Source organism: Equus quagga, unplaced genomic scaffold (assembly GCF_021613505.1).
Source record: "Equus quagga isolate Etosha38 unplaced genomic scaffold, UCLA_HA_Equagga_1.0 HiC_scaffold_6918_RagTag, whole genome shotgun sequence".
Classification (NCBI taxonomy): domain Eukaryota; kingdom Metazoa; phylum Chordata; class Mammalia; order Perissodactyla; family Equidae; genus Equus; species Equus quagga.
The window spans coordinates 1-11,322 of record NW_025794411.1 but is presented as its reverse complement, the minus strand read 5'-3'; the positions used below and the strand labels follow the sequence as shown (position 1 = coordinate 11,322).

Genomic DNA, 11,322 nt, shown 5'->3' with positions numbered 1-11,322 from the left:
AACAAATCATTTAACTATGGCTATATAAGGAAAATGACCTCATATCTCATAGATTGTTTTTTCGATCTGTATAGATAATTCAGTTTTATTGCTGAAAGCAGTACCAGCTATCAGATGGAAAACAAGTCAATTTTATCGTCTGATTCACCTTGAACACATCACGTCTGCGTAGCCCACAGAATCACAAAATGTAAAGCTATTACAGCACTACAGTAGAAAAAGCGTCACTCCCTAACAGACTCAGGAGTATAGTCTACACTTGCCATCTCTCTGTCCAAAACAATGCTGGTGGAAACAGACTCTTCCCGAACAAGAATTGTCACAATAAGTAATTGCACTATGAAACTGAATGACTGCGTTTTTATTACCATTTTCATACAGAACTTTTACATACTTAAAATTCTGACCAGAAAGGTTAGATTAGAATCACCTGGGCCAATTTGGAAATGCTAAAAGATATGTATGGACACACACAAAAACACACACTTACACACTCTCTCTCTCAGTCACACACAGACATGTTTGTTAGTATATATATTTATTTTTAAAAGGTAAAGATAACAGTAACATTAATAACAACAGATAGTACCTCTCTCTATTTAAATATAGAAACATATCGCAAATGTATAATACTGTCCTAGTTTTGCTTTACTGCCAAATAAACAAAGCAGTTAATTCATAGGGTGTCACTGATTCCTAAACTCATCATTCATGAACTTGATTATTAATGAAATTAATAATGAATAAATAAAACTGATATACCTAATTTCTTCAAAATTGATCACAATAAAAAATGCCTGCTTTGATACTATAATTGAAGTAAGTTATATAAGAACAAATGGATAATATAAGCCTTGTCTATTAATTCTTAAAACATAAACCATTTAAAAGCATTCCTGAAATCAGACAAAACAGTTAGACCACATCAGGAGAGCAACGAAAACAAAATGACCTGAATCGTGATGCAGGGAAACATGAACACCTCAGCTATCAAAAACTCACCAAGGCAGCAACATCACCCACCAAGCCTTAGCTAAAAATAAGAAACCTGCCCAAAAGGGCTTGGAGCAGCAAAACATATTTGAAGAGATGATGTTTGAATTTAGGTACTGGGATTGAAGGTGAGTCTCTAAGTTCCTTCCTCAGATCCATCACCCCTTCCTGATACTTACTGATAAACCTGATTCATTGGCTGCTTATTGATGGCAAATAATGGAGAGCAATTGTGCTACTCTAGACAAGATCACTGAGAGCAGTGAAATGGGAAAAGGGAAGAAAAACTAGAAAAAAGCAGACAGAAAAAATTAAAAGTAATCAGGGAACATTCAGATATTTAAAAACACCCTTCTCTGGGTCAAAATGCCCAGAGGACATGATTTCTTAGAGCCCAACATGACAATGCACAAAATAATAATCCTAAGTCACTGAGACAATATTAAATCAGGTTATGGAGAGGTTCCAAAAGTCGAAAACTAGGAAATTAATTTTTTCAAAGGTTCTCACGAAAATGATTAAATTTAAAAAAAAACCAAAAAACAAGAACATCATGAGACGTAAGTCCCCAATGATTCAGGTCCATCCACCAAGCCATCTAAGCAGTTATGGCTGGTGGGCAAGGCCTGCACGTGCTCCATGGCTGTGCTCTGCTGTCCTCAGGCCTCAGGCTTGCTGCCTCCTCCAAGAACCAGACTGCAAACCCTGACACTGGATTAGCCCTCTGCCTGCACATTCCCATCTGCCCCCACCACAGTTCTTACTACTCTGCATTACAACTGGCATGTGACCTTCTTGAGCAGAAGAAATAAACTCTTTCACTAGCGTCCCAGAACCCAGCACAGTATTCAGCATATAGTAGGATTTCAGTAAATACGATTTTTTTAAACTTATTAAAAAAAACTTAAGCTATGTTCTATCTGCAAAGCATATTTTGATAATAACAACAGACACCCAAAATATGCCACGAGAGCATAAAGTAAGAAGTTCCTGTTGACTGCTAAGATTAGAAAGTCTTCACAGAATGGACAGAGTTCCAACCACACATTCAAGCTCAGGATGAATTTAACCAAATGGCTAAAAAAAGTACAATGGTCCCCCCCTTACCTGTGGTTTCACTTTCTGCAATTTCACTTACTTATGGTCAGCAGAGGTCTAAAAATATTCGATGGAAAATTCCAGAAATAAACAATACATAAATTTTAAATTTCTCGCCATTCTAGGTAGCGTGATGAAATCTTGTGCCATCTAGCTCCCTCTCACCGGGGCCGTGAATCATCCCTTTCTCCACCGGATCCACGATACCCGCCTGTCAGTCACTCAGTAGCCCTCTTGGTTATCAGAGCGCCTGTCAAGGTATCACAGTGCTGGTGTTCAAGTCACCCGTATTTTATTTAATAATTTCCCCAACGTGTAAGAGCAGTCATGCTGGAAATCTGGATATGCCAAACAGAAGTTATTGCTGTTACTCTCTTACTTTGCCCAATTTCTAAGTTTATCACAGCAGTGTACATGTCGGAAAAAACGTATATGCAGGCTTCAGTACTATGCAGTTTCAAGCACCCACTGGGAGTCTTAGAACGTATCCCCCCCACATAAGGGGGGACTACTGTATTTCGGGAGATAGGGATACTATAAGCACAAGTAAAAGAAAACGAGAGCAACTGGGTAACACATAGGTTTTCAAAAACGGCAGCAGTGAAAGGTAAGGCTGGAAAGACAGGCAGGGCTGCAGAGGAGCCAAGAGGGGTTAACATAATGGAACTTAACAAAATGGAGGTTAACATTACGGAGCTTAACACAATGGCATGCTCCAAAGGTCACACGGACACTTAGTCCTCCAGAGTGACTCCCTCTCCGCAACGTCCAGCAGTTTCATTGCATGTAGAATACATTTTGCAAGTAAGAGACAAAAGAAAGACAACAACTTTGCTATATGATTCCTTATGTCAACACTGTTTTACCCTGGACCAAATCAGAGAGTTGATACCATAAAAAATACTTCAAAACACTACGTGATGTTACGAGGAAACTACTGGCAAAACTTACTTTCAGGTGGTGATTATTATTCAACCCACACGTGATAAAATGCTAATAATCATAAGAAATGGTACTCTTATAATACAACTGCTATGCAATTTTTTTAAATTCTTCAATTTTGAAATAAAGTTGAAAGTATTGTGTCAAAAGACAGTGAAACAACTATCATTAATCTTCAAAACTGACAAACAAAAAAGACATATAAACAAGTGCCAGGATAATAAAAATGGCAGTGTTCATTTTTTTAGAAGAAAAAAATAAATTGTACTAAAATTATTAAGCTAACAAAGCAACAGAAAAATATGAGCAGAAAAATGACAAGTTATCTGCAAAATTCATAAATGCGTCTTTTGTATAACCATAATGATCACATTTTATGCTGTCATTTTGCATTTAATTGCTCACCCTGGTACTTTTCTTCATAGAAGCCATCGGTATCCCACAGAGCCAGATGCTGAATTGCAAAAACATACTGTGACCATGGACTTATAAGAAAGTTACTTTGCTGAGCTGTGGTGTATGACAAGTTAATTTTTTGTAATTACACTTCTTCCAACAATATATGAAGCTACTGCCTATGATTATCCTATATTATTCAAAAGAGGCAAGAAAGTATTCTTTGTAAAATACTAATCAGATTTTTTTAAAGACTTCAGCTGATGTGAGAAAGTTAACTTTTCAAAAAGCTTTTCTATAAGACGGCCAAAAGTAAAAATCACCACCTCAGCTGAAATATATAAGCAGATTAATATGTTAAGGCACGACTATGTTTTCTGAATGTTATTAATACATAATGCCAAGTTATTTCAAGCCTTTAGGAAATGTCACATGCTAACCTTGGTCTTTTGATCATTACTTTTAGTTCTGCTATATTATGCTAAACATAGTATTCAAAGGATAAATCCATTAACCGCCATTTAGAAAGAAATGGCTATTGCACAATAATTATCCGCAGGGCGTAAATTGTTTTAAATTTAAAATATTTGCAATGACGGTCACTGTCACATACTCAATAGTAATAAAACAGGAGAACAGCATACATTGCTAAAACACAGGCTATTCCCTATAATATAGTATCTTTGTGCACATACTACAAAATTTGGCAGCTATTATGTTTTGTTTTATTCATTAAAAGAGAGCAAATGACATTTCCCTTTTAATAAACTTCCCCCATATTGAAGCCAAAAGAGTTATTTAAAGATTAATGTTAATTATCAGGACAAAACAACCTGAGCCAAGTTTTCCAAATGCCTAGGTCAAATCTGCTCACTGGAGGAGGATATTTAAAAAATAACTATGTAATATATTTTTTTAAAAAAACTCTATCACTTAGTGACTTAAAATTTAATAGAAGTTATGTTTTAATTACATAATACTAACAAAATGCATATTTTCACTGCATTATACAAAAGGAACGTAAGATACTAAAATGCTCTAGATAAATCTGAAGTTTTCCTCAGGATTTTAATAAATATATAATGACTGATTTTTTTAATGTGTAACATTGTTCCCATGTCATTTCCTAATCTAAAGGGGTTTGTGTTTGTGAAGGTGTCAACTCAATGTATATTCAAGACTTAATAAAAAGTCCTAGAATTTTGAGAATCTTGGAAATCTTTTATTTCAAATCCCTCGTGTGTTTTTTTTCCTAACTTGGACTGCAATTTGAGATATGCTATTTCACGGTTCCACGTCTGCTTAGAGATCACCAACTCAGACACTGATTGTACAACAGGAGAAACATAAAGCACACAGAGCTGAAACACAATCACCAAGAAAGCAAATACCTGGCCTTTCGGGTCCTCTTTGTTCTGACCCCTGCTATTCAAAAGGGAATGATAAACTCTGCAGACGTCATTGGGCATATACTAAGAAGGAACATGCTCAAATCCCAGCTATTTGTATTTTTCTTTCCCCTGCCCAGCCTCGATCTTCCTCCCTGGTCTACTTCATTCATTCTGCGTGCTCTCCAGCCACCTCAAATGGTCCAGGGACTCATTGCCTTTATTTCCAGTCTCTACCTTACTTCTAATCTCAGCATCTCTTCCTGGATGACCTACAGATATCAAACACTCAATACAACCAAAAACAAACTCATCTTGCTCTCCTCTCCCAAACCTGCTTCCATGGAGCTAGTCTGCCAGCTCTCTACACAAAGATCAATGCTCTAAACTATCCTTAGTTCCTCCCTCTCTCACCTCCTCCTTCAGTGGCCCTTAATCCTGTCCTTTCCACATCAAAAATGTCTCTCCACTCTATCCTCTGTACTCTACTTCTACTGCCTTATGTGGAACTTCATCAACTCCAGCCTCTCGCGTGCCTCAGTGGCTCCAGGGAGAGAGCCTCCTCTAATGGGGCCTCCACAGAAAAGCCTCAGTTACTGAAGCGAGCTTCTCACACAGCCCCTGAGGACAGTATTCAGTGTCTGAATAGCTGTGCGAAAGGGAATGGTACCTATTAAGGAAAAGGGACAACACCAGAGGGTGGGAGATCCGACAGCTTTGATGGTTTCGACTTGACCATAGGAAAAAGTACTAAGTAAAGCACACAGCCTTCAATTCAAAGCCCTTGACAAACTAAACCTTGTCCTCTTTCGGCGCTTCTCCCTCTTTTAGGCCCTGCTAAGACCCACATTAGGCTGCTGACTGGTTCTCACCCAGGTGTGCCTTCCAACAAGCTGCCCTCTTTGCCTAAAAAGCCCTCTCCTCCTACATCCGCACAGAAAACTCCCATGGGTCTTCCACGTTGCTGTGATATTTTCTGTGACTTCTCCAGGCCAAGCTAATTACTCCGCCGTGCACCTCTGGCACTGACGAATGTTCTGTTACAGCCAGTATCTTGGGACTGACTGCTGGGGTTACTGAAGATTACAAGGACAAGAAGTGGGATGGTTTACTTTTTGTGCCTAGCACAAAGACTTTTCAAAAACTTCATTAATTTTAAATGAAGTGAATTTGTTGGAACATAACGCATTTTGGGAATTTAAATAAATGGAAAATAATCATTTTCTTTAAACTTGAAATGTTTGACAAGAAATGAAAAAGGTAACAAATTAGTTCTGGAAAAATGCAAACTAATTCCTATACTCCCATTCTGAATCAATCTTACAAATGGGACTAAAAAGAAGGAAGGAAGCGCCTGTCTGGTTTTTCAAGTAAGAGAAGGCAAAACCAATATGGCAGCAAGGTAAGGTTCTGCCTGCTCCACAGAACCCATGGTACAGAATCCATGTTTCCGACCTCTTCTTGTGCAGAACTCTCACGTTGCATGTATCAAGGCTGGATTTAAAGACTGTAGAGTAGTCTTAATAATGTGTGCAGAGACAGCATTTTATAGTTTCTAAGCCACACTCACACACATTATCTCATCAACTACTCAAAGACACATCATTTCTCCACTTGGAGAGGAAGAAACTAAGGCCATTTTCCTACAACTAATACATAGAGGCTGGGATATGAACCCCCAAGAATTCTAACACTAACTACATTGCCTCCCTAACAACCACATTTTAAAGATGTCCAATACAGGCCTCAGAACACTAACCCAGGACACATACATGATGCATGCCAGGGCCAAACCACTCACCTGGCGTTCTTCTGAAGTTCACAATAAAAAACAGAATGAATGAACATTAATAAAATGGTTCACTTTTGGAGCCGTCCCAGTGGAGTAATGGTTAGTTCATACACTCTGCTCCAGCAGCCAGGGGTTTGCAGGTTCCAATCCTGGGCATGGATCTAGCACCACTTGTCAAGCCACACTTTGGCAGTATCCTACATAAAATAGAGGAAGATGGGCTCAGACGTTAGGTCAGTTGACAATCCCAAAGTTATTAAGTGTACAAGCAAAAAGAGGAAGATTCGCAACAGAGATTAGCTCAGGGCCAATCAACCTTACCAAAAAAAAATATTTCACTTTTAAATAGACCTTAACGAATAACTTTGCTTTGAATTATAACACTACATATTATTACATTTTACATGTTACTACATATTCCATAGACTATGTAACATAACATAGTCACAGGTTCTAGGAACTAGGACGTGGAATCTTTTGTATCGGGAGGGAGAGGGCTAAGGAGGAGTTGCATTATTCTGCCAACCAAAATAAGCAAGATTACAATTGGATACTAATTAAAATCCAAATTTAATTCTGAAGTTTTGTGCCCCCTCTCCATGAAATGGGTCCATGAGGAATGGACAGAAACAACTCATATCCACTTGTCTAATTCTGACAGGACATCAGATAAAATAACAAGAGTGCTACTTTAAAAGACTCTGTCCAATTACCCAGTAAAATGAAGGATTTATCACATTCATTGAACTTGGAACTATTCCTTCTTATACAACTAAGTTTGACTGCTCTGACTTTTATTTTCAGAGACTGTTTTTCCCTTCTCCACTCAGGTTCACTACATTGATTTAAAATGCAGAGGGCAAAACTCAAAGACAATGACTAACTCATTTTGATTGTCAACTTGTAAGCTAGTGAACATTAGTAAACATATTAGATACTAAAAATACAGTAGTAAAACTTATAGCTCTTTACCACTTAAAAAGCATTCTTATTATCTCATTTGACTCTAGCATCACTGTGAGGTATAGTTACAGAAATATTACTCAAATTTTTCAATAACACTCAGAGAAGAGAGGTGATGTTGACAATCCCAAAGTTATTAAGTGTACAGCTGCCTCGGCCCATGAGGACAGTATTCACACTGTCTGAATAGCTGTGGGAAAAAGAATAGTACCTATTAAGGATAGAGGGGGGAAAACCTAAATTCAGTAAAAACATTATAACATTTCCCCAAACTACACTATTCAATTATTTTAGATATGATCATTAGAAAAAAAAAATGAAGAAAATGTATAATTACACATTTCTACTCAGTAAGAGAAATCCGAATTAATTAGAATTTTAAATTGAAAATATTAAAACAAAAATCAATACTCCTACACTAGAAAAAATGAAAATTAGAAATCTCATACTACACTGGAAAAGTTTATAGCATTTCTTCAATTTCATTTTTCTATTAATGTGTGTAAACTCTGTAGATCTAGCCAAAGTAATTAAATAAAATAGAGATAATATCCAAAAATCATGAAAGTTTATACATTTTGGTAAACTTTTAAAAGTTAAAATTTATCTTTCCTAATTGAAAACTGGGTTAAAAATCTATCACAAATATAAAAGTACAAAATTGCAGTGAAAGTTCCATCTTTGGTATATTCACATGAACAAACAAAATAATCACCTCTTTGAACGGAAGTTACAGACTTTTTCAGGTCAAAATTCTGTTAAAATATAACTATTTGAACTGTTCAAAAATTTGCATTAATGTTAATATGGCAACATTTTAATGTGGACAATAACAGAAAAACGTCATTCCCTCCACAGAATTCTGCCTCTAGAAGTACATTTAACAAAGTTGGAGAAAACAGGATGCTTGTTGATAGTGACAGGCTTATTTCAAAACCCAATTATATCTGTTCATTCCCTTTTGCTAATTAAAGCAAAAGGCATCAAAATCTCTCCTAACGATGTTCTAATCAATACGTGTTAGTGACCTTCCCCAGGCAGTGCTGCATCTGGACTAACGCTTCACCGCAAACCAGGTGCATACTGTAACTAGTTCCACCGCCACGGACTGTAAAGTCCCGACACAATCACCATTCGGGCTATGATTACCTAGAAAATAATCCTACATATGTGTCCACAGATGCCAACCCTGCCAAGATGTCCTAGTCCAGAACCCCCCAACCCAATGAACAGGCCATTCAAAACTCAACGCAACCGCAGGGGTCAGCAGCTCCTGGCACCCACCTCCCCCCGACTAAGCTCCAGAAAGCGGGCACGCACACTCAGGCCGTGCTCGCCCACTAGGAACAGGTGGCTATCTCCAGGGACGATCCCGCTGCTGCCAACAGCGACGTGCGGCAGCCTGGGGTCTCCCGCTAGTTGCTGAGAGCAGCTGGACCCTGAGTGGCCAGGACCGTCCACTTCCAGGCGTGGTGCTCTCGGGCACCAGCATCCTCAACCGAAGGAGGCGCGGCTGGCAGCAGCGCATCGGGGCGCTGGGGAAAACAGGGAGTGGGCGGGCAGCCACGGACACCACCGCCCGGACTAGAAACCGACACCGGGCAGCTCCCCGCCTGGGCGCCCGCGTTCCAGTCGGAGAAGCCAGGCGGTCGGAAGCGCCCCGACTGCGTGCAGGGGTGCGTGGGGCGCCCGGGGCGCCGCTCCCGCGCCGAGAGCCCGGGCCCGCGGGGAAACGGAGGCCCGCCGGGTCCCCGGGAGCACGGCTCGCGGAGCGAGCAGGTGACGGCGGGGGCAGGGCGGCTGCGACGCCGCGCGGGCGGCGGGCGGGTGTCGGGCGAGTCTGGGCGGCGTCGGGAGTGACCGGCGAGCCGGGAGGAGCGGAGGCCGGGGTAGGAGGGAGGAGGAAGAGCGGAGGGCCCTGGCGGGACTCCCGGCGCCCAGCTGCCCGGCCCGAGCCCTCAAGCCACCGCCCCCAGGCCCCGCGCAGACGCTGGACGGTCCCCGCCTCCAAACCTCCCCCCCCCGGCCCGACCACAGAATAACTTACCCGTTTGCCGACCGAATCGCTCCTGCTGGCCCTTCTGACTGACTCCTCCCGCTCATCGTCTTCCGGAAATGAAACCGGAAGTCCCACCCCTCCCCAAGAGGAAAACGGCAAGCCGAAGGAGTCAATCTAAGGAAGGGGAGACGCGCGTCAGGCTGAGAGCCTGGCGGCGTCTGACCGGGAAGGCCGCCTGGCACTTCCAGCGGCTCCCCGAGCGGGTAACCCCCCGGGCGATCCCGCCTCCTCCCTCTCCATCCCTCCTCACTCCACCCCTTCGCCCGCCCGCGGTATAGAACCCCGAGGGCGGTGCGGGAGAAACGGACGCGCCCGGGCCGGGCGGGAGCCGGAGGCCTGCGGGCCGGGCGGCCGGCCTCCGCCTCCACCGGCCCAAGCGATGCCCGGCGCCTCTGAGGCCTCCTCTAACGGAGCGAGGTTTTCCTGCTGTGCCAGGCGCGTGCGCACCTCCGGGTTAGGAGAACAGCCTCTGGATGCTCCTAGCAGGGGTCCTCAGAGTCGCAGACCCTAGGAAGCCACGAGCCGAATTCGGATTCTAACGGGTTCTAATGAAAAATGCAGGAGGATCGGGGTCCAGTTCTCAGAAGAGGGGGCTGGGCTGCGCTGGGCTGGGCTGGAGTCCGGCTAACACAGAGGCTGAGGGAGGGATGCGCTGGAATGAACATGTGGAGCGAGAAGAAGCCCAGACCAGGTTCTTTGTGTGTCTGTGGCCGACTGCCTTCCTCCAGCTGCAAGTGCAGAGAACGTGTGTCACCACAGGGCTCTTGCACTGTCCAGCACACACTCACACAAGGTTTATTTTTATGAATACAACATAAAACCAAGAACATTCCCAGTCCTCCTTATCTTCCATAAGAGCATCTACCAAATCTAATTGACAGTCCAAACCTGGACAGTCCCAAACCTGACATGTTGCCCTCCTTCAATACGATGACGTCCCCTCCTGATCATGTCACTATATACTCCCAATAAGTATACTGGGTGGTCATCTTTATCCATGTGCATATGCTTCTTTGGTAAAATTTTTTAAAGCAAATACTTAAATTTCTCTACCCCCAACCTCTTTGTCTTCTTATTACTAGTTAATTGGTCTTCTGGCTAATAACTGGGCGGATTTCTGTCATCCCTCTGAATGTAATCTATCTGGAAAATACTTCCTATCTGGCTCCCAAACCACAGCAAGACCCAGGTAGCCACATGGCTTGGGTTTGGGTAGAAAACGTGGACCCATCAATGAGAGCTGGGGAGACCCATCATGACCCGGGGAGGCAGAAAACCACGGCTCTGGACTCAGGCATCCCAGGGTTGGAATCTCCTAGATTCAATGACCTCATTCGTCCTCCTCCTCTCCTCACCTGGTGGCAGCTGAATAATTGACCAAGACACTGCAGGTCTCAGAGATTCAGCAGGAATGCAGATCAGCAAATACATCTTCTTATTTAGTGACTTGGTAAAACTGATGTTCCCTTGCTCAGAAATGGTTCTATTTTACAACGAACTTTTGTTAATTGACTACTATGAACACCCTTGTTAAAATATAAATTGGCGTCAGAAACCTCGTGTACAGTTAGTCCTTGGGACCTCTGCCAAATACATCAGGTAGGTCCACGGAATCTGAAAACCTCACAAGATTCAACCAAATCTGGCGAGCATGGACTGTGCTTAAATAGTAAAGAGTACCAAACACCTGC

The 11,322-nt window shown here is 42.2% G+C and overlaps 1 protein-coding gene and 1 long non-coding RNA gene across 2 annotated transcripts; one reads left to right on the top strand and one right to left on the bottom strand.

The window, feature by feature from the left end:
* Nucleotides 1-3,583: 3,583 nt before the first annotated feature.
* LOC124232515 (sterile alpha motif domain-containing protein 1) lies at nucleotides 3,584-9,675 on the bottom strand. Its single transcript, XM_046649476.1, has 3 exons — nucleotides 9,659-9,675; nucleotides 8,893-9,614; nucleotides 3,584-6,806 (listed from the first exon to the last, which is right to left on the bottom strand). Exons 1-2 carry the CDS (start codon nucleotides 9,673-9,675, stop codon nucleotides 8,927-8,929), a joined length of 705 nt encoding a protein of 234 aa, XP_046505432.1. The 3' UTR covers nucleotides 3,584-6,806; nucleotides 8,893-8,926.
* Nucleotides 9,676-9,781: 106 nt separating this feature from the next.
* Nucleotides 9,782-10,926, top strand: LOC124232516 (uncharacterized). The gene is made up of 2 exons (XR_006886873.1): nucleotides 9,782-9,834; nucleotides 10,714-10,926. It is a non-coding gene; the product is annotated as an uncharacterized LOC124232516 (long non-coding RNA).
* Nucleotides 10,927-11,322: the final 396 nt, after the last annotated feature.